At 41.1% G+C, this 27,920-nt stretch overlaps 1 protein-coding gene across 5 annotated transcripts in view; it reads right to left on the minus strand.

Moving 5' to 3' along the window:
- The window catches only part of KLHL13 (kelch like family member 13), a 105,985-nt gene that overhangs the window by 22,072 nt on the left and 55,993 nt on the right, over window positions 1-27,920 (minus strand). For all 5 annotated transcript variants that reach the window (XM_069746928.1, XM_069746926.1, XM_069746927.1 and 2 more), the window contains 3 exons: window positions 20,238-20,370; window positions 13,826-14,022; window positions 7,742-8,537 (listed from right to left, as the gene is read on the minus strand). In XM_069746928.1, the coding sequence (XP_069603029.1) occupies window positions 7,742-8,537; window positions 13,826-14,022; window positions 20,238-20,370 (1,126 nt within the window). The remainder of the gene's footprint in view (window positions 1-7,741; window positions 8,538-13,825; window positions 14,023-20,237; window positions 20,371-27,920) is intronic.

Consider the following 27,920-nt stretch of genomic DNA (forward strand, 5'->3'; position numbering starts at 1 on the left):
ATAATGTTTATATAGCACCAACATACTCGGCAGCACTTTACAATTAAGCAGGGACATGTACAGACAATAAGACCATACCATTACACACAGCTCACCAGATACAGGAGGAGTGAGGGTCCTGCGGCTCGCCAGCTACAATCTACAAGGAAATAGGGGGGACACGATCGGTAGAACGTGCTCATTATGTACGGTCCGGCCATAAGGATTTTCTTTTATAACTTCACGATCCGGTCATCAGCCAGTATGTGCTAAGTGCAGTTACCGTGTGCTGTTGGGTGCATGAACGATGTGGAGACAGATGAATAAGAGGGAGCAGATTATGATTAACATTTACAAGGGAACAGGGGAGAGTTAGCTTCATGAGTCGAGATAATAGGCTTGACTAAAGAGATCTGTATTCAATGCACACTTAAAAACATTGATTCTCGGTATTGGCCGCACCGTTTGGGGTTGTGCATTCCAGGAAACTCGCGCAGCACAAGAGAAGTCTTGGAAACGGAGGTGCAAAGATCAGACTATGGAGGAGGTTGGTCTTGGCTCAGTTGCAGAAGGGAGGGCATGGGTAGTGTGATAAGATAGAAATGACAGCTGAGGTGTAGGGTGGTGTAGAACTGTGGAGAGCTTTGTGGGTGAGAGATAAGTTTCTATTGTATTCTGTAGTGAATGGGTAACAAGTGCAATGACTGGCACAAGGTGGAGGCATGGGTGAAGAGGTTGGACAGAAATACGACCCTACCAGCCCCGTTCAGGATGGACGGGAGAGGAGAAAGTTTGGTTAAAGGGAGATCGATCAGTGAAGAGAGTTGCAGCAGTCCAGACGAGAATGAATAAGAGTGTCCGTAAGAGTGTTTGCAGTTACAAAAAAAGAGAAAAGGTCGGATTCTGAGGATGTTTTTAAGATGCAGGTAACATGAGCGAGTGACTGGATATAGGGAATAAAGGAACGTTCTGTGTCAAATAGGAGCCCAAGACAGAGTGTGCCGCTTAGGTTAGGATTATGGTTCAATCATACTGACTACCTGGTTAAAGAAATAACGAGCCTAAGTCTATAAAGAAATTATAAATCACGTAAAGATTATTCTAAAAGTATTTCACAGTGCATTGGTCTCATCCTCTCTCATCCACTACATGCAAAAAAAGTTCTATTTGCCCACTAGGGGCACTGTGGTAGTATGTAACCATTATTCAGGTCAGATAATGCGGGGTTCACATCTGCGTTATCGTTACAGTGTCTCTGTTCGGTCATCGGGACAGAAAACCTAAAGTGTCAGATCAGCGATATTACAGACACCAACAATACCCAGCAAACACCATTTTGTTACACTGGGGAGTGTCAGGTTCTGTAATGACATCCATCACTTTACAGGGAAAAAAATAACACTGCATAATACACTATCTTTCTTCCACCAAACATGGTGAAATCTGTGACAGCCTCTAAAGCAGATGTGCCTAGCCTAAAGCTGCAGGAGAAATTACAGTGCCGCTGACTTCACATAACGAGGGTGTCATTTTAGGCAGATTGTTTAATGCAGGTCTGAACAAATCCTAGTCATGGTCTACAAAATGTGCCTAATATTAAAGTGTATTCCTATCCCAATATGTAGATATGTAATAGGAGTAATACAAATATTAGCAAGTACCTCCAATTAGAAATATAGTACAGTTCTTCTGATTCGCCATGTTTACCCAGTGTGCAGGGCATTGTAGTAGCTTAGGTAGCCATGGTTATAAACACTAAGTGCTGTCACTATATACACACACACACACACACACACACGTGTATGTAACCATGGAGACCTAGGTTACTGTGGCTACAAACCGGAGATAGCCTTGTCGTTGGTTGCTGGGCATGCATGAACTGGACAAATTATGTGCCAAGTATCTCCATTTTTTCTTGTGAAATATGAATAGCAATACTGCTCTAGATGTTTCCATGCTTTAGCACTACAGAGTGCAACTTTATTTTTTTGTTATGTATAGAGATAGCTACTCTTGGTTCGCACCTGTTCACACCAGTTTTCGGATTTGGAAGCAAAAGTCTTTTGTTATTTACACTGTACATTGTCAGAAAGCTGCTAATAATTGGGGGACGGATTTACACAAATTAGCCTGACTGGTTTGCACAAGACACCTAGTCCTCTGATAATTTCCTGCTGATAAGACGCTTATTATATTGGAACTACAGCAAGCTGCTGAGCACGTGTCTTCTTCCTAGAATCGAGCTCTGTGCCCCTACATAAGACTGATCTCAGATTAAGTAGCAAAAACCTGCTGACAGATTGCCCTTTAAAGGGTTACTCCCAACATATAAAGTCATCACGAACGCGGTACTCCACTATCTCCAGCACTTCCCTGAAGAATGAATGAAGCGGTGGTGGTTATATGAAGCCACTGGGCATTTCAAAGAACCATTTTCGAGATCAGTGGAAGGGAGGTTCCTACCGATCTACAAGTTATCACTGATCCTGTGGATAGCTGATAACTTTACATCTTGGAGAAACCCTTTAAAAAAAAATAAATAAATAAATACTGGCTGTATCTCCAGAAGGAGAATTAATAGCTTTTTGGAAAGCATGATATTGGAAAACGTTCTTCTCAGTATTGTACATGGGGCAGCAGTCTACCTCCATTCAGGGATTGTTGGAAACAAGCTGAGAGCTGCTCACGGCTATCTCCGGAAAAGGCCACCGATATTTAAGCCCCGTTCCCAAGACCTAGTCATCGTCTGTGCTATGTGATCTTACACACCACTTATTCTCTGTAACTACTGATAAATGCAGGAAGTGTGCCATTACTTGCCACATCTCTGACCTCACTAGCCCGCAGGGAATGAGCCGCGGGTTGTTTATGGGACCCAGCGATCAAACGTTTCACCAACTACAGTCCCAGACATCTCCAATGGCAAACGACATTGAATATTTTAGGAGAACTCAGTGTACCCATGAATAGTAATGGAAACCCCTGGGTGTGTGAAAACGACAAACTGTAATACATTATTTGCCAGGAGATTTTTTTTTCCCTAAATCATTTCAGAACAGGACGTTGCTTTTTGCTTTTGATGCCGTTTTTTTATTCTAGCTTTGTTATAGCTGCAGGGGATAATGAAGAATGAAGCAATGTGCTCGCTCCGACACAACGGCCCATAAATCAATAAGCAGGTGCGCACCGAGCACTACACCCCCCAGCCGCAATCTGCAGACTTCTCAGGTGCTACAACTTCAAAGAGGTCATCGAAAGACAACTTTCATGACCGGTTATTAATGGCTTTTATTGGAAGAAGACCCATATTGACGATGTACAATCTCCAGACCTGAAAATAATAATGTTTTGCATCTCTCTAGGTCCTTTTGATAATTCACATTGGTTGGTAATCCCATATCTACTGTGCTGTTGACCATATGAAATTACCCAAACTATGTCCCTATATATGCAGACATTAGAGGTGGGGTCAAGCCGGGCCTTATGGCTACAAAGTATGCCCGTACTAAGCATAAAAGTAATGGACGCAGGCAGAATTCTTTCAGCTCCATGTATCGGAGCCTTGGACATCGTGTACTGTAAGGAATTAACATGTGGGGTACGATAAGGCCCCAAACACTTCTGTGTTTCTGTGCCAGTAGGAAGGAAAACATGGCATCAAGCTACCTAAATATACACAAACACATCTATGGACGCAATCTACAGGATGCGAGTAACAAATCAAATGTCACTTTCCCAGTTACAGCAAACTGGTGACATAACGGAGTGAAGAAACCTATACTTTCATGAACTGGAATGTAAGTAACGCATGAAAAAGTATGACTGATCCGAATCCAGCCTTGGCGTAATATATGCGAGTGTGACATCCATGTACAGTGACCTCTATTAACCCATATGATGGATGGATCAGAACGATATGTGACAGATTGGACGGCCACGATTTATCTCGATTTGTTGGTAATTCCCACTGAGACTGTTTAGCCCCTATTATGTTCTTAAATAATGTGCAAGATTCAATGAGCTGAAATTGTCGCTTATAATCATCTTGAAGTATGAATTCCCATGGGTGACCGCTATGGCCAAAATCCCAAATGTACAACTTAAAATTAGTATATCTACAGAACAACAAAATCAATTGTGTGTTCGGCGATTTAACCACCAATCTAAATTTTGGTGTCTGTCAAATTGACAACTGCAAACATTCCAAAACAATTTTACCAAAATTTACCAAGATTTTATATCCCCATGTAACCTAAATATAAACACAAAACGATACCCTGAAGCACAATATACAGGATCTGAATGGCAGTGCCTTCCCCAAGACCCCCGCACAGAGGTGGCTGCCCCGGGATCCCAGCATAACACACTGCATGTCCCGAGGCAGAACACAACAATGCCTGCCCCCAATACCCTGCATAACACTGCCCGCCAAGAGACCCAGCACAACACGGCTCTCCCCGAGACCACTCTCCCAGAGGCAGAAATGTAACCTAAATATGAACACAAAATGATACCCTGAAGCATAGGATACAGGAATTGCACAGCAGTGTCTGTCGCGAGTTCCCTGAACACTGGTGCCTGCCCAGAAGCCACCGCAGAGCAGTGCCTGCCCCGAGACCCCACACAACACTGCCCGCCCCGAGACCACTATCACTATCACAGTCACAGCAAATGTAACCTAAATGTGAACACAAAACGATAACCTGAAGCACAGAACACAGGATCTGTACGGCAAACCGCTGCATGCCCCGAGAGCCAAGATAACATTTCACACCCCACGACCACTATCAGTAACAGCCAAGAATCCATCAAATAGTGTCCTAGTCACAGAATCTCAAGACCACGGACAGTCAATAACCTGGGGCTGCTTCTGCTTCCCTTTGGTGAAAGAATGTGACCACTATGACTTATGTAATGAATGGCGGCAGAAGAAGAGAAGTCGGTGCAGTTACTCTCAATGTCTTAACAGCACCGGCATAGCAAGCCTCCCCATTCTCATAAAGCCGTAGCCACTCGATGATCCACCGAGTGCCAGTCATGTTCTCAAATCTGTCACCACCAGCACACTGCTGTGGACTGCCACCCATCAGCTAAGACATTATAAAAATACTCAGACTTCAAAAGGAGTTTAACTGGCTGTCAGGACCTAATTAGAGATGGGCGAACCCAAACAGTAAAGTTTGGTGTCCGTACCGAATACCTACTGTTCGGGGATGGATACTGAACACAAGTTTCACCAGGAAGTCCATGTTACTGTTCGGGTTCAGCCCCCCGGTGTTTCTCGCACTGTCATGTGCATGACAGCGCGGCAAATACTGCCTCTTAACCCCTTAATGACCGCCAATACGTCTTTTAACTGACCTGAGATATAAGAGCATAGCCTCCCCATACAAATGACAATCCAGCAGCTGTCGGTTGTACACTATAGCTGACAACTTGCTGTATCAGCCACGATCAGTATTTGCACCTTCTAAATCTGTTTAACCCCTTAGATGCTGCTGTCAATAGTGACTACATCATTATAAATGGTTAACAGAGTGTGGGGGCTTCTTCGTTGTCACAATTGGTGCCCTCAGATCATAATTTTGTGGTCCTGATGTTTGCCATGGCAATTCATGACCAAATAGCGGCCTTAGAGTCTGACGGCTGTAGTAATCTGTTTAGAAGTTAGCAACATTTAGGTGGTAAAAATACACATTTTCATTTCTGTCATACCACTTTGCATTAATTCCTGTAAAGCACCTGAAGGGTTAATAAACTACCTGACAGCAGTTTTCAATATGTTTAGGGGTGCTGTTTCTAAAATGGTATCACGTTTGGGGGTTTCCCAATATATGGGACCCCTAAAGTCACTTCAAACATGGATAAGTCCCTAAAAAAATAAATGTGGTAAATTTCTTTGAAAAAATGAAAAATTGCTGCTACATTTTTAAACCTCCTAAAATGCTAACAAAATAAAATAACATTTTACAAATGGTGCTGATGTAAAGCAGACATGTGGGAAATGTTATTTATTAATGGTTTGCTGTTGTATGACTATCTGGATTAAAGGGATAATCATTCAAATTTAGAAAATTGCTAATTTTTTAACATTTTTCTCAAATTTTTAATATTTTTTATAAATGAACACAAAAAATGTTGAACTAAATTTACCACTATCATAAAGTAGAATGTGTCACGAAAAAACAATCTCAAAATCACTGGGATTTGTTGAAGCGTTGCAGAGTTATTACCACATAAAGTGACACTGGTCAGATTTCAAAAATTTGGCTCGGTCACTAAGGGGTTAAAATGCAATAAAATCATTACTGACAGTCAGACAGCTGCAGTTTCCACAAGATCAAATAACAGCATGAGCCCAAAGCTGTGATTGGAGGTAAAAAGTTTACCTCCGGTCACTGATGTCGGCTGATGGGACTACTGCTCCAATCAGCCTACGCCTGCTGCCACTAATAACCGCAACATCAGCCAACGCCTGAACTCTAAATAAACAATTAAAAAAACATTTTTGACAACCAGTCAAGCTAAAGAATACAACAGGGGACTGGTATTCTCAGGCTAGTAAGATTCCATGGATATTATTATTTATTTACATAATTTAAAAAAATAGTGTGGGGACCCTTCTATTCTTAATAACCAACCTTGCTAAAGTTGACAACTGAGGGTTGCAGCCTGCAACCGTCAGTTTTGCCTTGCTAGTTATCAAAAATATAGGGGAACCCATGCCCTTTTTTATTATTTATTGAGAGCGCAGGTACTGGCTGATGAATACTTCCCTCAGTCGCCGTCTGCTCTCGCTGTTATTAGCGGCAGCAGGCAGAGGCTGATTGGAGCAGTAGTCCCATCAGCAGATGCCAGTGACCGGAGGTAAACTTTTTAGTCCTAATCACAGCTGTGATCTCACGCTGTCATTTGACAGCGTGGGAATCATGGTTGTCTGACCGGCAGCAATGATTTTACCGCCGATCACAGGCAGTGTTTACTGCACTGTCATGGACATGACAGCGTGGCAAACACAGGATGTTCTACCCCGCCATTCAAGCAAATGTGGTCTGGGTTTCGGTTCTGGTACCCGAACGCAAACTTTTTTTTTATTTTTTAAACTGTTCGGCAAAACCTGCAGGACCCGAACATCCAGGGGTCCGTCCATCTCTTGCCCTAATATGTTACTCATAGATTTGCAGCACGGTGACTCAGTGGTTAGCACTGCAGCCTTGCAGCGCTGGGGTCCTGGGTTCAAATCCCACCAAGGACAACATCTGCAAGGAGTTTGTATGTTCTTCTCGTGTTTGCGTGGGTTTCCTCCGGGTACTCCGGTTTCCTCCCACATTCCAAACACATACTGATAGGGATTCTAGATTGTGAGCCCCAATGGTGAGTGCCTATAATGTATGTAACACGTTGTGGAATTAATGGCGCTAAATAAGAGTAAAATAAATAAATCAGAGAACTTTATAAAGTCTGCACAAAATATTGCATCAAAATAATTTCATTCTCGTTAGGCTATAAAACATTTGCATTTTGGCATTTCAGTGTAAGTTACATTCTGGCTTTGACACTTTTGACGTTAAAATAGATAAAATACTCTATGCGCTGCTCTAATTGCACAAAGCCCAAAAGATCCCTTCAGAAGATAATCGGGTGAACTGGCGCTGTATGATCTATCATAAGACTGATCCAGTACAACGTTATAGCTTCCATTATTAACTCCCAGATGTAAAAAGAGCAGAGAATAAACTAATTAAAATAAAAAATGTCTCACCAAGTTCACCGGCTGCATTTCGACCACCAACTGCATACAGATGACCTTTGAGGGCACTTAGGTGGAAAAAGGTACGCTTTTCGTTTAGCGATGCCACTTGCATCCATTTATTGTAGCGAGGATCGAATCTGAAAACCGTGTCCACAGCAGTTTTTCCCTTTGTGTCATAATTGCTTTGGCCACCAACCACGTAGAGAAAATTCCCAATGACTGCTATTCCATGCTGGTACCGGGGAGCATCCATTGGAGCCAAAGATTTCCACTCATGGGCCTTTTCGTCGTACATCCTCAGTTCTTTGCTGACCACCAGCTGTTGTCTTAAAACTCCCCCCAGTGTCACCAAATGAGTGTTGTCTGAGCGAATGGCAGTTCTTTCCGACTGCATAACCGGCTGCATGTATGGCATCATTTGGTAATTGCTAGCTTCCAAAAGTAAATTTACACACGTGTTGTCAGTTCTCATGAAGTCAACCGTCTGGACGTGATTGATAAGGTCTTGTGGTGTCATAAGAGGGAATCGGATGTTCTTCATTAGTTTTGCAGCATAATCCATACGTGAGTCTTCGTAACGTAACCAGCGACAGGCCGCCTTGAACAGTTCAAGCTCGGAACACTGCTTAAGGCTATTACTAGAAAGCACGAAGGCGAGACGATCAAACGGGAGCTTCACAAACTCCCCTGTAGTTAATAAGGGTGGGAAATTTTTCAGGATAAAGTTATTGACATATTTATCGACTTCAGTGAGATTGTAAGTGTTCGCGATGCGGCCAACCTCAACACAGTTCTCCAGAGTGACCTGTAACACATAAAGTGCATATTTAGACAGACAGAAAATAAATGTGTAAAGTAATTATTATTTTTTTTACATTTTTGTTTGCACTCTGCATTTTTTTCGCTCAATCTGCCAGTATTTGGAAAGCACTTTACCAGTGACATTTTTAGACTATCAAAATAACATCTATTGACAAGAGAAACAAGAACACATTCATCTTCATTACTGTCCGCACAGGAGCAATTTATGGGGTTCCAAATACCAGCACCAAGTCAATGCAACCTAGCTGTACTCTGCCCTTATGACTGGATACAGAGAATTACGAGACAAGAACTAGTTAGTGATAAGTGAGAGTGCTCAGATAAGGCGTTATCCGAGCATGCTCAAGTGCTTAGAGTGGATTTGCGTTGTCGAAAACTAGGTTCAAGTCCCAGCGCCAACATGTCTCGTAGCTGTTCGACACGTTAAACAGCAACAAGTCTCTCCTCTGATATGATCTAGCATACCAGAGAAATGGGGTCCCCCGAGCCCACCCGATACCTCTGCCATCCCCAGAACCTCGCGCTCCGTCCCCCAGTCCTACGCGTCATCTTCGTGGAAGATGATGGCAGGCGCATGAGCAGTGCACCCACCAAGATCTGCACAACAAATTTTGTGGTTTATTTTCTTCCGATACCCTTGTGAAAATAAAAAAAGTTTGTGTCTAAAGTAAATTTTTTAGGATAAAAGTTAAATATTCCCCTCCTCCCTCCTTCTATTCCCTGCCCCTCCTCTCCAGGTTAAGACACAAAATTCCAATAAAGTTCTTTGGAAAAAAAAAAAAAAAAAGTTAAATATTAATTTTTCCCTTCCACATTGTTTTAGTTTTCGAGAAGCACCTGAAGGGTTAATAAACTTAATGAATGTGGTTTTGGGCACATTGAGGGGTGAATTTTTTTTTTTTTTTTTAGAGTGGCATCACTTTTGGGTATTTTCTGTTATATTGACCATCCAAAGTCACTTCAAATATGACGTGGTCCCTAAAAAAATGGTTTTTTTAGTTTTGTTGGAAAAATGAGATCACTGGTCAACTTGTAACCCTTATAACGTCCTAACAAACAAAAGTTTTTTTCTAAAAGTGCGCTGATGTAAAGCCGACATGTGGGAAATGTTATTTATTAACTTTTTTATGATATGACTCTCTGATTTAAGGGAACAAAAATTTAAAGTTTTAAAATTGCAAAATTTCTATTTTTTTCTCATAAATAAGCGCAAGTCAAATCGAATAAATTTTACCACTATCATAAAGTACAATATGTCACGAAAAAACAATCTCAGAATCAGTGGGATCGGTTGAAGCGTTCCAGTGCTATAACCTCAAAGTGACACTGGTCAGAATTGTAAAAATTGGCTCGGTCATTAAGTACCAAATTGGCTCTGTCACTAAGGAGTTAAATAAGGTTTTTATTTTGCTTTTTTTTCCCATACTAGGAGAACCCCTTTTCAGAGCTGTGGCTAGCTGCTCACTTCCTCCTGATTACCCATACATCTGAAGGCAGGGACAGTGACACCAGCGCTCATGGCACGCTCAATTATATCTTTTTTGACCATCTGAGGCAGCCATCACCCATTTTTTTCTTTCTTTACAAGCCGAAACATACAAAAGCTGAGACATCTGTCTAACGTAGACAGCCAATATTATAGCTGCAAGATGATCCTCACACCTAGATGTTATACACACACCCAGCACATGGCTACAGAGAATACTGCAAATACATGATGAATACTGTACAATCTGCACCATCCTATATAATCAAGCAGAGAGCTATAATTAAAGGTGTTTTGTTTGATGGGGTTGTGACACCGGTGAACCTCACCAATCAGCAGGATGAAGCTTCAATGTTTATCTAGTCACAGCGACATACATCCAAGTGTGGCTGCACCTGGTACTGCAGCTCAATGTTTTCAAGTAAACAGGATTGAGGCGCAGTACCCAGCACAGCCACACTTGGATGAATGTCGCTGTGACTAGATAAACATTGAAGCTTTAACCTGCAAATTGCTCACATTTGCAGATGTCGCAAGCCAACCGATCACGCATACTGCTGCTCCATACTACAGGGATAAAAGCTTCACATTCTGTGGATCCCAGCAGTCGGATCCCCAACAATCAACAAGATATCCTCTATCTGGTGTTTAGGGGATAACTTATTTTGACTGGAAAACCCCTTTAAGGGAAAGAAATGCACATGCACCGGGAGCTCTCCATTCAAAGGTGTATATGCCATAAATATCTCAGATGGGAATGCCCCTGTAATGACATATCCACATGAAGGGGCTACTCATTAGGGGGCTCCCATCACTTTATACTCCTAATTTTTGAGCCACTATATGGAAGGCGCATAGTAATTCCCCATAATTGCTACTTTGGCAAGTGTGAGGGTTCAAGTAAATTAAATACTTGGACAAGAGGCATTCCCCGCACACACAAAAATAAAAAAAAATAAAAAAATCAGAGGAATCACGTTTGCAAATTAGGAGTCGAAATTTTGGTCCATGGGTATAAAGATAATGATGTAGTAAAATGCCCTGGTGTGTGAGAAGAGAAATCTATAAGGAATAGGAATAGCCCAGAGTCCTGCAAAATTATGACTGGACTGCAACGCCTTATAAAGACAAATTACAGCTATCGAGAAATTAATGTACGGAAAATTGTATCCAATATGACAAGCTTCTATTAAAAATCTCGCTCCCGCCATTACTGAGAAGGTGCCACAGTGGAGTAAATGTGATCAAACTGCACATCCTCCAAAGGGGAAGCCTTTGGAAAATTAACCTGTCAGAGAAAATTAATCCCTATAGCATAGGATCCATTCTCAGGCCAAACGTCATCACAAGCTTTACATCAGACTGAGGGCTCGTTCACACGTTCGTTTTTTGGGTACGAGTGCCATCAGTGTTATTCTTGGATCCGAAAGTCTGCTCAAAAATGGCCAAGTAAGTATCAGTGCGTGAAAAAAAAAAAAAAAAAAAAAAATCAGACCGCACTCAGATGTGATTTTTCGCAGACAGCTACATATGAAAAGATAGAGAAATTGTATTTTTGTTTTTCTTTTGAAAAAAGCTGATGAACCTCGGACCAAACTCTGATGGTGAAAATTTACACACAGACCAAGCAACGACGACTCTGATAAAAAAAACACTGATGAGAAACTCGGACCATTTATCTCCTATGAGAAAATAACGGCCGTCTGGATGATCCCCGACTAGAACAACACTTTATGGTTAGCCCATATACAGAGGACGGGCAATGTTCAGGATGTGTGCGCACATTTGGGATTTGCAGCAGAAAATGTTATTGCAAACCCTGATGTGTTGGTAGGAAAAATGCTGCGTAAAAAAGCAACGTCTGCACATAGCCAAGGGGAGCTGGGCAGGCTCTAATTTTAATCAAAGAAATGTAATTTATACATTTTTGTAAAACTATGGGTCTTATGTGATGTAACATTAAAGTCCCATTTGCAAAATAAATGATCAGTGTGGGGTCTGACCCCAGGGAACGGCACTAATCAGAGCCAAGGAATTGGGCTGAGCTATGGCTGGGCTGCAGGAATAGACAATATATTGGATGCTGCCGATACAGGAAACATTACCATCCCTTTATTCTATTGATGAAGGAATACCATTTATTATTGATGTTTAAAAGAAATCTAAAACTTCTGATGTGAGATTAGTAGTGTGTTCTGTACCATTGCGCTTCTAAAATTACCCAAGGTTGGCAACCTTTGTTGTATTTTGTACGATGACGCAGATATGTAGGCTGCACATATGTTGACTTTGTTGAAAAAGTCAGTTATATGAATGTGAAAAATAACGTGCCATAATTCTATTTCTCCCATAGATTACATACACAGTATTAACACAGGCTCCTATTAAAAGGGCAGTGTCACAGCAAGTGCATGCGGCTGTATATGGAACTCGCATAGCAATGAATGGAGAGCTGGCGCGTGTGCCGTCACCTCTCCCGTCACTCCAGATCAGGCACAAGTCTGGAGTGACCCCCGCCCTGGAGATAGGCGTGGGACATGATACCAAAAGTGTCTCATGGAACAACCCTATATGGTAGGACCTACGGCGTCATAAATGAACGCCAGCTTAGGCAACATCACATTTTTTTGATCAGCTTTTACGTAGGGATTCCAGACTTTCACACTAAATATGTCCTTAGGGCGCCAATGCCAGATTATAATGGGATCCTTTTAAGAGGTGCTGTCCATGAGTTGAATGGACCGCACACTGACCCAATAATAATCCACACTCTAATGCACACGAGCAACGTCTCAGAGACCGATGATCAATGGGAGAAATAATCTATTTAACATCTGCACCATCAGAACCACAAAACTCATCAAATACTCATCGTGGCAACTTAGGCTTACAAAGGCAGAAAAAAAAAAAAGAAGGGGCACGGAGAAATGTGCATAAGGGTATGTGCACATGTCGTCTTTTCAGGCAGATTCTGACTGGAACCAGCCTAAAGATGGGGTAAAAGAATAAAAACTTTAAAAAAAAAAATAACAAACATGTCCACTGCAAGTCATTTCCAAAGCAGAGTAAAGAAGTGATGGATCCATTCTTCAGGCCGCTCACTATTAAATATATACAATTTAAAAAAAAATAATAAATAACGCCAGCAGCAAAGCTGCTAAAAAAGTCAGAAAAATTGCTTAAGGAAAATACAATACTGGCATTTTTCTGAAGCGTATTTTGCTGGGAAAAAAAAATCAACGGGTATGGCGACATCTAAAAGATGCTGTTTGTGCTTAAGAATTTATATTAATAAGGATCTATTTAGATCACTAACAGATCATTCAGACATCACTGATATTTCGCTTACGAATGTAAATGTTTTTCATTTGGATTTTCTTCTGAGTTTGGTCTGTATCATTTGTCGGCGTCAGTTTCATCACGTTGTTCGAGCTGCTCCAATCAAACAGTCCGTAAAAAATGGACAGTACACACATGGCATCCAAGTGTTGTCCGACTTTTTTCCTAGACCAATGGACCCGCATTGACGAGTTTGATCCATGACTCGGATCAAAATCTGTTATATCTTCGCGATTTTGCTTTTTTGCAAACCACTCGGTGCGCAAAAAAAAACTAAAAAAAATAAAAGACATGTGAACAGCCCTATACAATGTAATAGGTACGAGCGCTATCAATGAAAGACAGAGCTTGTACAGGAAGATCGGATGTCTTAATAAGCCATAAGAAAACTCATAAAACAGGTGAATACTAAGATCGGACGTTAGAGTCTAGTTCTTTGGTCTTACCCCAGATATAAGAAATACTTTACAGAAGTCCAGCACCGGCAGTATCTGTAAAAAGCTTGCAGCTTCCAGTGTGTCTTGAAGATTATCCATATTCAGGGAAAGTTTTGCAGTGTAAATGAAATCAATAATTTTCTTTAATCCAATTTTGTTCACGCCATGTAATTTAATGCACATTAAGTCTTGTTCCTTCATTCCACCTAGACAAGAAATCAGAGTAAATTTTAATTATCTTTAAGATTTGCACCAGTTATAGAAAACACAGTCCATTAAAAGCCTTTGTTCACAGTCGACACCTGAATGCACATAGGGTGTAAAACTAAATCATACTTTTATTCAAGGCTTACACGTTACATGGAAAGTTCTTCCACGTAAATTGCATTCACTGTTTGCATGTGAAAAATAAGGATTTTGGTTTTATGCACCGACAAGGAACAACCTAGTAAATTACATTATAGGCGTTCAGACATTTGTCCCTATAAAAGCACAGAAGTAAAACACTGTGAAAGTGTACAGAACGCAAAAAAGTTATCAACTCCGTTACTAAATTTAACTCCTTCATGACATTGGGATTTTCCTTTTTTCCGTGTTCCTTTTTCGCTCCCCTCCTTCCCAGAGCCATAACTTTTTTTAATTTTCCATCAATATGGCCATGTGAGGGCTTATTTTGTGCGGGACGAGTTGTAATTTTGAACGACAGCATTGGTTTTACCATGTTGTGTACTAGAAAACGGGGAAAAAATTCCAAGTGCGGTGAAATTGCAAAAAAGTGCAATCCCACACTTGTTTTTTGTTTGGCTTTTTTACTAGGTTCAATAAATGCTAAAACTGACCTGCTGTTATGAGTCTCCAGGTCATTACGAGTTCATAGACACCTAACATGTCTAGGTTCTCTTTTATCTAAGTGGTGAAAAAAAAATCCAACTTTGCTAAAAAAAAAAAAAAAAAAAAAAAAACACGCCATTTTCCGATACCCGTAGCGTCTCCATTTTTCGTGATCTTGAGTCAGTTCAGGGATTATTTTTTGCATGCCGAGCTGACGTTTTTAATGATACCATGTTGGTGCAGATACGTTCTTTTGATCGCCAGTTATTGCATTTTAATGCAATGTCGCGGCGACAAACAAAACCTACTTCTGGCTTTTCTAATTTTTTTCTCACTAAAGCCCTTTAGCGATCAAGTTAATCCTTTTTTTTTTTTTTTTAACTGATAGATCGGGCAATTCTGAATGCGGCGATACCAAATATGTGTAGGTTTGATTTTTTTTTATTGTGTTATTTTGAATGGGGCGAAAGGGTGGCGATTTAAACTTTTATATATTTTTTTTTACATTTTAAATTTTTTTTTTTTTTACTTTTGCCATGCTTCCATAGTTTCCATGGGAGGCTAGAAACTGGCAACACTCGATCGACTCAGCTACATACAGTAGCAGCGATCAGCAGCAAGCCGGCATCAGCAACCATAGAGGTCTCAAGGAGACCTCTGGTTACTATGCCGACGCATCACTGACCCCCGATCATGTGACGGGGGTCAGCGATATGCTCATTTCCGGCGCGATGGCCGAATCATGTTAAATGCCGCTGTCAGTGTTTGTGGCTGTCAATGTTAATAGCGGCGGGTGGATCACGATTCCACCCATCGCTATTGCGGGCACGTGTCAGCTGTTCAAAAGAGCTGACATGTCCCGACTTTGTTGCGGGCTCACCGCGGGAGCCCGCATCAAAGTGAGGGTTCTGACTTTGGACGTACTATCCCGCCCCAAGGTCAGAAAGGGGTTAAAATGACCGGGTCAGATTTAAAGAATAACTCCACCGCCCATCAACATTTTTATCGTCTCAATATTTTGCTATCATATTATACAGCACTGTGCACTTACAATTGCTCATTTTGCATTTCTACCCAGTTAATTCTTATCTTTTCTCTATGTAGAAACAGGAAGTCTCTTTTCCCTGTAGAAATCTTTCCACTCTTTATCTCCTGACCTAGCTCCCTCCTCCCCCTTCCCAGGACTCTTGCAGTGACAAGACACTTGGAAGGATTCAGCTAATCAGTTTTTAATCTTATGACGCCATAAACCTAATAGAGAAGAATAGAATTAGCTGGGTAGAAAGGAAAAATGAGCAATTGTAAGTACACAGTGCTATATAATATATATTAATATATTAAGAGGATAAACATTTTGATGGGAGGAGTGATTCTTTAACCCCTTAACCCCCAAGGGTGGTTTGCACGTTAATGACCGGGCCAATTTTTACAATTCTGACCACTGTCCCTTTATGAGGTTATAACTCTGGAACGCTTCAACGGATCCTGATGATTCTGACACTGTTTTCTTGTGACATATTGTACTTCATGATAGTGGTAACATTTCTTTGATATTACCTGAATTTGTGGGGAAAAAAAAGGAAATTTGGCAAAAATTTCGCAATTTTCCAACTTTGAATTTTTATGCCCTTAAATCACAGAGATATGTCACACAAAATACTTAAGTAACATTTCCCACATGTGTACTTTACATCAGCACAATTTTGGAACCAATTTTTTTTTGTAAGGGAGTTATAAGGGTTAAAAGTTGACCAGCAATTTCTCATTTTTACAACACCATTTTATTTAGGGACCACATCATATTTGAAGTCATTTTGAGGGGTCTATATGATAGAAAATAACCAAGTGTGACACCATTCTAAAAACTGCACCCCTCAAGGTGCTCAAAACCACATTCAAGAAGTTTATTAACCCTTCAGTTGTTTCACAGGAATTTTTGGAATGTTTAAAAAAAAAAATGAACATTTAACTTTTTTTCACAGAAAATTTACTTCAGCTCCAATTTGTTTTATTTTACCAAGGGTAACAGGAGAAAATGGACCCCAAACCTTGTTGTACAATTTGTCCTGAGTACGCTGATACCCCATATGTGGGGGTAAACCACTGTTTGGGCGCATGGGAGAGCTCGGAAGTGAAGGAGCACCGTTTGACTTTTCAATGCAAAATTAACAGGAATTGAGATGGGACGCTATGTTGCGTTTGGAGAGCCCGTGATGTGCCTAAACATTGAAACCCCCCACAAGTGACACCATTTTGGAAAGTAGACCCCTAATGAACTTATCTAGATGTGTGGTGCGCACTTTGACCCACCAAGTGCTTCACTTGCGATAGTCAGCTGACAACCGGCCGCGCTCCCGCCCGTGAGCGTGGCCAATCGCATATGACGTACTATCCCTTCACTGCGAATTAAGTCCCAGGTTACCTCGATGGGATAGTATGTCATGTGGGATTAAGGGGTTGACAGTAAAGTTTTTTTATGTGTTCTTATAGAGGGGACAAAAGTGAAACTTCTGCCTAAATAAGAAAAAAAAGCTCATGCTGCTTAATTATTGTGGCTAATTTGAAACCCTATTTTACACCTGCAAAAAGCAGACATGGATTTATGAGGATTGCACTAAAAGTAATGCCTCATACACTGCACAAAAAAATAAAGAGAACACTAAAATATCACATCCTAGATATCACTGAATTAAATATTCCAGTTGCAAATCTTGATTCATTATGTTGTAGAATGTGTTGAGAACAATAAAACAACAAAAAAAATGATTAATGTCAATCAAAATTAATATCCAATGGAGGTCTGGCTTTGGAATGATAGTCAAAATCAAAGTTTAAAATCAAATTACAGGCTGATCCAACTTCAGTGGAAATGCCTCTAGACAAGGAAATGATGCTCAGCAGTGTGTGTGGCCTCCACGTGCATGTATAACCTCCATACAATGGCTGGGTATGCTCGGGGTGAGGTGGCGGATGTTATCCTGAATTAAAGCAAGTCAACTGCTGGACCGTCTGTAGTTAATTGTCATGCATCAGAAGGAGCCCAGGGCCTACTGCACCAGCAGATGGTCTCACAATGGGTTTTACAGTGGGTCTGGGGATCTCATCCCGATGGCCAATGGCATTCAGGGTACCTCTGGCGAGCACATGGAGGGATGTGCGGCCCTCCAAAGAAATGCCTCTCCACAGCATTACTGACCCACTGCTAAATCGGGCATGGTGGAGGATGCTGCAGGCAGCAGAACATTCTCCACGGCGTCTCCAGACTCAGTCACATGTGCTCAGTGTGAACATGCTCTCGTCCGTGAAGAGCACAGGGCGCCAATGTCTAATGTGCCAATCCTGGTGTTCTCTGGCAAATGTCTATCGCCCTGCACAGTGTTAGGATGTAAGCAAAATACCCAGTTGGTACGTCAGGCCCTCATACCGCCCTCATGGAGTCTGTTTCTGACAGTTTGAGCAGGCACAGGGATGTTAGCGGCCAGCTGGAGGTCATTTTGCAGGTCTCGGACACTGCTCTTCATGTTCCTTCTTGCTTCATAACTGGACAGGTTGATTTCACAGAAGTGTGATTGACTTGGAGCTACGTTGTGTTGTTTAAGTGTTTTCTATTTTTTTTTTGAGTAGTGTATTTTATTGTATTAACCTACAAAGTCTCAGCCGGATGTTGGTCGCGTTTTAGTAAAAGTTAAACCTCACTGCTAATATCCTGTTAATTTTGTTAATGACCAACAGATAGCACATGAGGGGGAAGTGTACCAAAATGGCGTCTGACAGTGGGGCGCATACAAAACAGAAGTGTATCATTGAATTCCTCTATGCCAGAATAACACTGCACCCATTGACGCTTGCTGGAGATTTACAATATAATGGATGTGAGCACAGTGAGGTGTCTGTGGTGCATTTCAACAGTGGTAAAAATTCTGTGAAAGATAAGGAAGTAAATAATAATAATAATTTTTATTTATATAGCACCAACATATTCCGCAGCGCTTTACAAATTATAGAGGGGACTTGTACAGACAATAGACATTACAGCATAACAGAAATACAGTTCAAAACAGATACCAGGAGGAATGAGGGCCCTGCTGCTCGCAAGCTTACAGACTATGAGGAAAAGGGGAGACACGAGAGGTGGATGGTAACAATTGCTTTAGTTATTTGGACCAGCCATAGTGTAAGGCTCAGGTGTTCATGTAAAGCTGCATGAACCAGTTAACTGCCTAAGTATGTAGCAGTACAGACACAGAGGGCTAATACTGCATAAAGTGAGTAAAGAAGTTTAACCCCTTAGTGACCACCAATACGTCTTTTTACTGACCTGCGAAATAAGAGACTAACATCCCCTGACGGGTGACCATTGTGTAGCTGTCGGCGGTACACTATGGCTGACAACTTGCTGCATCAGCCACGAAAAGTGTTGGCACCGGCTACGGTCATTTAACCCCTTAAATGCTGCTGGCAATAGTGACTATGGCATCTATATGGTTAACAATAGGGTGGGGACTTCCTCTTTAACCCTATCCGCACCCTGAGATCTTGATTGTGTGGTCCTGATGTTTGCCATGGCAGTTCATGGCCAAATAATGGCCTTGGAGTCTGCCGGCTATCGTGACCTGTTCAGAAGTTAGCAAAATTTAGGTGGTAAAAACAAACGTTCATTCCTGTTATGCCACTTTGCATTAATTCCTGAAAAGCACCTGAAGGGTTTATAAACTACCTGAAAGCAATTTTCAATATGTTGGGTGGGTGCGATTTTTAAAATGGCATCACATTTGGGGGTTTCCAATCTATAGGACCACCATATTGCAAGCTTGTGTTCCCAATGCTTCGTATTTCTCATCTAGGTCTTGTACACATGATGATACTAGTCCTCTATATGCCAAATTTCAGAAAGAGGTTATTTTCTTTGACTTCTAAATAAAAAAAATAAATAAATAAAAAAGTTGTGGCATGCCACAGTCCCTCAACGATTACCATACCAGAGAGGTAAACTTCTTAGGAAACATAAACATAGATATTTGTGCATAATAAATGTATGGATGTTGCCTTATGGAACAGGGCACACTCATATATCTGTCGCTCACCTAACCTAATAAATATATATATATATATATATATATATATATATATATATATATATATATATATATATATATATATATATATATATATATATATATATATGTGTATATATATGTATGTGTATATATATATGTATGTGTATATATATATGTATGTGTATATATATATGTATGTGTATATATATGTATGTGTATATATATGTATGTGTATATATATGTATGTGTATATATATGTATGTGTATATATATGTATGTGTATAATAAACAGGAAAAAGAAGGCAGCACTCCTTATGTGTATATATATATATATGTATATGTATGTGTATGTGTATGTGTATATATATATATATATATATATATATATATATATATATATATATATATATATATATATATATATAAATATAAATCAACACAGGCTGCCACTGCCCCTGTAACTGCTCAATAATCATTATAATTGGGATTGGTTATACATTTCCTACAGCTGATGGCACACTATGATATATCACCTGTAAACATGGCTTTGAAGTAATCACTTGAGGACGCCATCATAGCTCGGTGAACTGGAAAGATTTCATCCCCATCACCAGGCACTAGCGTAACATCACAAAGCAAGCCTTCTATTCGTAACTGGTCAAATCCCTGTAATGAAGACAAAGAAAGTGAAAAGAGTGATCTACATCATGCCACCTAGACCATATAATAATTGCTTTCTTTTTCCTTCGGTAGCTATACATATTATCAACAGATCAAACAAGGCGAGAAAATAAAATGAAATAGAAGTCCAGCTCACCATAATTTACATCTTTAGGTGTTCGAAGCACAGAAACGCTTGGTCAAGGCGTAGAGCAATCACAAAATAGAAGAAAATCAAGCTCAACGTAATCATGATGTGACCTGAAACGCGTCGATGTCGCATATCATGTAACTTACAACGCTGATCCCATTTTACGAAAGAACTTTGGTCACAAGTTCGTTAAGCTGGATTTTCTACTGTTTTAAGAAAATAAAATGCTGTTGAAAAACCACTAAAATGCCTGATCCAACAGCGAATGTAGCTCAATCTACAAAGAACCGAGATATCTAGACACATGGCGTCCATTATGTAATTCACTTTGATTAACATTTCTGCTTAGAGGTTCTGCTAGTATTGTTGGGTATCAGCAACAAGTCAAATGAGCTTTTTTTTTTTACTCTACTGGGCTTGAAATCCACTGCATATTACAATTTTAGACCTAGGCCCAAATTAAAGGTGTATTCTCCAGATTAAAGGTGTATTCTCATGTGGTCTCTTGAGCAGCTCAGAGCTCTGCACTCTCCCTACAGCCTCCTTACTTCCTAGTTTCAAGCAGAGCGGGCTCTCCTCCTTGAGTGACAGCTCTGTTGAGTAGCAGAGCTGTAAAGCTTAGCACAGGCTCTGCTAGAACACATTCAGCAGTCAGTGGTTTCTCCATGAGTGTATATTGCTATCACACAAAGATAACAGAGCATATCAACCAGCACAGAGCTAAGGACAGCAACAGCTGTCAATAGGAAACCTTGTTGTGAAAGCTCAGGGGCTGGTGATTTATCGCTGCATCTCTTCAGAAGATGAGAGGGAGGCGAGAAACAGCTGTTGTATAGAACTCAATGTGCTGGAGAGAGCAGACTGGGATGTTAAGAGTTAACCCCCCTCCTGATATGCAACTTCTGCAAATTCTCCAGGCATTAGAAGCCGGACTCCATGGAAAACAGCTGTACACTATAAAAGATAAAAGCTGTCACTGCAGAAGAATAATAGCAGATTGAAATATAAAATAAGCAAAGTTGAACTTGACTTACTATCTAATTAAAGTAATGTAATAACATAAGAATACCCCTTGAATTTTTGTTCAACATTTCAAAGTTTCACAGAATTTCTGCGCAACTTGTTGACGCACTCAAAAATAAGAGAGCTTTTGGAATTTTTACGCCAGCTCCATCAACCTTTTCAAGTGCAAGGTGCATAATGGAGAGGAGGCATGGTAAAGTGCAGCTGACAAATGCATCCTAATTTATACTACAAAAGTGGTGTCAGTCTTCAAAGATTGGGATTAAGTGTCTTTTCCGGCAAGTATAAAATAAGGTCCACTCACTATATGGGCCAAGTCAGTCCCCTTTTCTGCCATGGCTGATTCAGATACTACCACAGCTGCCAATTAATCAATCAATGGGCACTTAAAACCTATCCGTGGTGGCTGAGCTATACCTAAACTTTTTATAGTAGCAAAATTAATACTTATCTAGCTTTTGTTATATGATCTTTGAAGGAATAAAAATAATAATCAAGCGCTGTGTATAAAGTAGTAGGAAGCACTGACAATGCATTCTCCTTGGAACCAGAGGTCATGGGATTGCTGGGTGTAGGGAGCGCGCAGGAGCTGCTCAGTCCCTGTCAGCTCTGCTATAAATCCGGGTGGATTAATTTCTTTCGTAACTGGGACAGATATACCAGCCCCAGTTACAGGTGACATCAGGAATTAAAAAAATAAATAAATAAAAAAGGATTTAAATGTTTAATTACCCCCAAGAGGTGTTTTATTATGCTATGGGTGTCACAATATATGAAATAAAGGAAATAAATCTATAAATAAAAAGTGGGAAATTAAAAAAAAAAAAACCCACAACAACAGTCAATCCAAATCACTGTTACTAGCAATGTATTTTTAGTAATTCTTTCTGGTTAATTTTATTTTATTTTTTTTTAAAGTTAAATACGGACACATTTTATTTTTCCACTGATACTGGCCAATATTGGCAAAAATAAATAAGAGAATATGAAAATTAAAAACTAAGCTCCAATTATGATGGAAAAAAAAGATGCAAAAATTATTTAAAAGAGTAGTATTTTTTTTGGGTTGTTTGAATCTTCAAACCGCATGTATTAAAAAACCTGAAAATGTGCCTGGCCTTGAAGTGATTCAGGCAACCCAATGCAGCCCTTCAACTAGATAATCAGCTATACTTTTGGAGGAAAGTGATGTACACAGGAGCCTGAATGTAGCCCTATATTAAAAGTTGTTTCACTTTAATAGAGTAGATATGAAGAAGAATATATCAATTTGTTATTAAATGATTGCTGTTTCCTATTTTGTCAGTTTCTAACATACATGCATAAAATGTTCAATATAAATTGGCAGATTAGCAAAATAATTTCATATTTGCATTACAGTTAGCACAAGCTAAAAAAAACTCATTTATACATCTGTAGATTTATTTATTTAGAAGAAGGGAATGTACTGACAATTTTCATTAATAAAAAAACAACAAAATTCCTTTTTTCTCCCTGGGATATGGCTCTCACAGTGACATCTGTATCTCAGTAGTGGGTGACCTCCACCTCGCTGACGTAGCCCACTGTGGCCACGAGCACAGTGTCAGCCCACATGTTAAGCCCCTTTTAGCAATGCCTATGAGTATTTCCACAATTCTCACAATGGCAAAATCTTTCATTTCTTGCAAAAAAAAAACAAAGCTAGAAAATAAATGAACAAACATCACGAGGAGCTGGCATGACTCAATATTGTGTGCTGAACAGGATGCCTATGAGGCACGGCTATAAAAATGCTCAAGGACGTAACTGCACTGTATCACGTTTTTTAATTTTACTTTTATCAAAAATATTTACGTATGTAGAAGAGAAACCCTTTTTTCAAATATTGCATACATTTTTTTTGAGAACTCCTGTTCACATTAGTCTCTCACTTTCTTCCTATATCGCGTGTATAGACGCTGCGTGCTCTGTGGCAAGAGCGATAACAGTTCACTGACCGAGCAAGAACAGACTAATGCCGTCTCCTGGAAGAAATATGGTACAGCCGCTCACCCCCGATGAGAGAACGACGGGGTAGATGCATACAGAACCATATCTAGGCCTGCAGCTGTACAAGGAAAAATTACGAGATGACTCTGCTCATTATGTTCCAGTCTATACAAAGTTGACAAATAAGTTGGTTGAAAAAAGTCAGATAAAAAAAATATACCATATATACTCGAGTATAAGCCAACCCCCGTAATTTTGCCACAAAAACTGGGAAAACTTAATGACTCGAGTATAAGCCTAGGGTAGAAAATGCAGCAGCTACTGATAAATTTCAAGAATAAAAATAGATACCAATAAAAGTAAAATTAATTGAGACATCAGTAGGTTCAGGCTACGTTCACATTAGCGTTACGCTAATGTGCGTCGCTGTTGCGTCGGCGACGCAGCGGCGACGCGCCCCTATGTTTAACATAGGGGACGCGTGCGTTTTTTTGTTAGCGTTTTTCGACATGTGCTTCGTTTTCGACGCTAGCGTCGGACGCACGAAAATGCAACAAGTTGCATTTTTCGTGCGTCCGATTTTCGTCAAAAAACGACGCACGCGTCGCAAAACGCAGCGTTTTTGCGCGCGTTTTTAGTGCGTCGCGCGTTGCGTCGCCGACGCACCGGCGCGCAACGCTAATGTGAACGTAGCCTAAGTGTTTTTGAATATCCATATTGAATAAGGAGCCCCATATAATGCTCCATACAGTTTATGATGGGCTCCATAAGATGCTCCATATTAAAATATGCCCCATATAATGCTGCACAAATGTGGATTATGGCCCCATAAGATGCTCCATACAGACATTTGCTCCATAAAATGCTGCACAAATAAACACAATAATCAAAAAGCACACAATTATATACTTGGCCGAAAGCATGTCCAATAGACTTTTGCACTCCCAAAAAGAATCAGAAAGTAATATATAATTTTGAATAGGTGAACTACTCCAAATATAATATTAGAAAACCAGCGAAAAAGGAGTATACACACCAGCAGAATATAATACAATACAGACTTTTATTAAGATACAAAGCATAAGACAACATCACACATGACAGAAGTAATATAAAGTTCCGACATGCAAAATGAGGAGAAAAACCAACAGATACACTAAAGATAGGACATCGGTCCGCAATATGACCAGGGTGAGTATAACAGGGTATTTAAGTTTTTTTGATAATCACAAGCAAGTGCTATCCATCCATTAAGCCCTCTTATTCCATGATACACTTTTGTCTAGTGCATCTAGTGACCACAAGTGTCAGTTCCCCTTTGAAAAAGCGATTACGCGAAACGCGCGTCAGGGGTCGTGGGAAGGTCACCTGGGAGTCCGGACCAATTATGGGTGAGCATATATTTTATTCTATTAAAGGGAACCTGTCACCTGAATTTGGCGGGACTGGTTTTGGGTCATATGGGCGGGGTTTTTGGGTGTTTGATTCACCCTTTCCTTACTTGCTGCAATATTGGATTGAAGTTCATTCTCTGTCCTCCGTAGTACACGCCTGCACAAGGCAAGATTGCTTTGCGCAGGCATGTACTACGGAGGACATAGAATGAACTTCAATCCAATATTGCAGCCAGCATGCAGCCAGCGGGTAAGGAAAGGGTGAATCAAACACCCGAAAACTCCGCCCATATGACCCAAAACCAGTCCCGCCAAATTCAGGTGACAGAGTCCCTTTAACACTCAGCCACGGGCACAGTCCGGCCGTGAATTGGCCCCTCCCTACTCCCCTGCAGTCAGTGCCCCCTCCATACTCCCCACCAGTGAGCGCCCACATAGCGTTAAAAGGACTGCCTTACACCGCAGCATAACGCGGTGTAAGGAAGTCCGTTAACGCTGCCATTAACCCTCTGTGTGACCAACCTTTTACTATTGATGCTGCCTATGCAGCATCAATAGTAAAAGCTTATGTTAAAAATAATACAAAAAAATAAAAAATCATTATATACTCACCCTATGACGGCCCCCGGATCCAACCCAGGCCTTTGCCGCTCCTCGTGTGCTGCTCCGGTTCCCAGAATGCATTGCGGCAATGACCGGAGATGACATAGATGTCTCGCGAGACCGCTACATCATCATGTGTTATTGCCGCTTGGGAGCGGCGCGCGGGGAGTGGGAAAGGCCTGGGCTGGATCCGGGGGCCGTCGGAGGGCGAGTATATAACTTTTTTATTTTAATTCTTTTTTTTTTTTTTTTTAACAGGGATATGGTGCCCACATTGCTATATACTGTGTGGACTGTTATATACTGCGTGGGCTGTGTTATATACTACATCGGCTGTGCAATATAGTATGTGGCTGTGCTATATACTATGTGGGACTGCGTGGGCTGTGCAATACATACTACGTGGGCTGTGCAATACATACTACGTGGGCTGTGCAATACATACTACGTGGGCTGTGCAATACATACTACGTGGGCTGTGCAATACATACTACGTGGGCTGTGCAATACATACTACGTGGGCTGTGCAATACATACTACGTGGGCTGTGCAATACATACTACGTGGGCTGTGCAATACATACTACGTGGGCTGTGCAATACATACTACGTGGGCTGTGCAATACATACTACGTGGGCTGTGCAATACATACTACGTGGGCTGTGCAATACATACTACGTGGGCTGTGCAATACATACTACGTGGGCTGTGCAATACATACTACGTGGGCTGTGCAATACATACTACGTGGGCTGTGCAATACATACTACGTGGGCTGTGCAATACATACTACGTGGGCTGTGCAATACATACTACGTGGGCTGTGCAATACATACTACGTGGGCTGTGCAATACATACTACGTGGGCTGTGCAATACATACTACGTGGGCTGTGCAATACATACTACGTGGGCTGTGCAATACATACTACGTGGGCTGTGCAATACACACTACGTGGGCTGTGCAATACACACTACGTGGGCTGTGCAATACACACTACGTGGGCTGTGCAATACACACTACGTGGGCTGTGCAATACACTACGTGGGCTGTGCAATACACTACGTGGGCTGTGCAATACACTACGTGGGCTGTGCAATACACTACGTGGGCTGTGCAATACACTACGTGGGCTGTGCAATACACTACGTGGGCTGTGCAATACACTACGTGGGCTGTGCAATACACTACGTGGGCTGTGCAATACACTACGTTGGCTGCGTTATACTGCGTGGGCTGTTATATACTACATGAACTGTGTTATATACTATGTGGCTGTGTCATATGCTACAATATGTGGGCTGCTATATACTACGTGGCTGTGCTATATACTACGTGGCCGGCCGCGAACAATCAACGATAGACGCACTCCGGCCACGAATTGGCGCGGGATTTGAACCACGCTTCGCTAAATGGTCGTGCCCGGCCAGCCGAATTCTGTGTATTTATATTATTCTAAAATATTAATAAATAAACTACATACATATTCTAGAATACCCGATGCGTTAGAATCGGGCCTCCATCTAGTAGCCCCATAAGATGCTCCATACAGATATTTGCCCCATATAATGCTGCACATGGCCCCATAAGATGCTTCATACAGATATTTGTCCCATATCATGCTGCACATGGCCTCATAAGACGCTACATACAGACATTTACCCCACATGCTGTTGCTGCGATTAAACAAATAAAAAAAAAAAAAAAAAAAAAAAAAAAAAATCACATACTCACCTCTCAGCACTTGCTATATTCACCTGCTCCCCATTCCACCGCCAACCGCCACTGTGTCTTCCGCATCCTCTGCACTGACGTTCAGGCAGAGGGCGGTGCGCACTAATCGCGCCCTCTGACCTGAGCGTCACTGCAGAGGATGCGGAAGACGCAGCGGCGCCGACGGTGGAAAGGGGAGCAGTTGAATATCGCGCACTAAGTTATACTCACCTGCTCCTGGTGCGGTCCCTGCACGTTTTTTCCCAGTCGCTGGCAGCTTCTTCCTGTAATGAGCAGTCACATAGTACCGCTCATTACAGTAATTAATATGTGGCTCCACCCCTATGGGAGTGGGGTCCATTTCATTACTGTAATGAGCGGTACCATGTGACCGCTCACTACTGGAAGAAGCTGCCGGCGACGGGGAAAAGACGTGGAGGGACCGCACCAGGAGCAGGTGAGTATTACTACACAGCTCCGCTCCTCCTCCCCTGCCAACCCCTGCGTGTGACTCGAGTATAAGCCGAGGGGGTTACTTTCAGCCCAAAAAAGTGGGCTGAAAATCTCGGCTTATACTCGAGTATATACGGTAATTTATTTTTACATTTGTTCTGTTATGACCCAGGAAAAAACGATAATGAGTGTTTATGACACATATCAGGTCTCATTAGTGACAGATTATTAACTATATTAATTATGTC

Source organism: Ranitomeya imitator, chromosome 2 (assembly GCF_032444005.1).
Source record: "Ranitomeya imitator isolate aRanImi1 chromosome 2, aRanImi1.pri, whole genome shotgun sequence".
Lineage (NCBI taxonomy): Eukaryota > Metazoa > Chordata > Amphibia > Anura > Dendrobatidae > Ranitomeya > Ranitomeya imitator.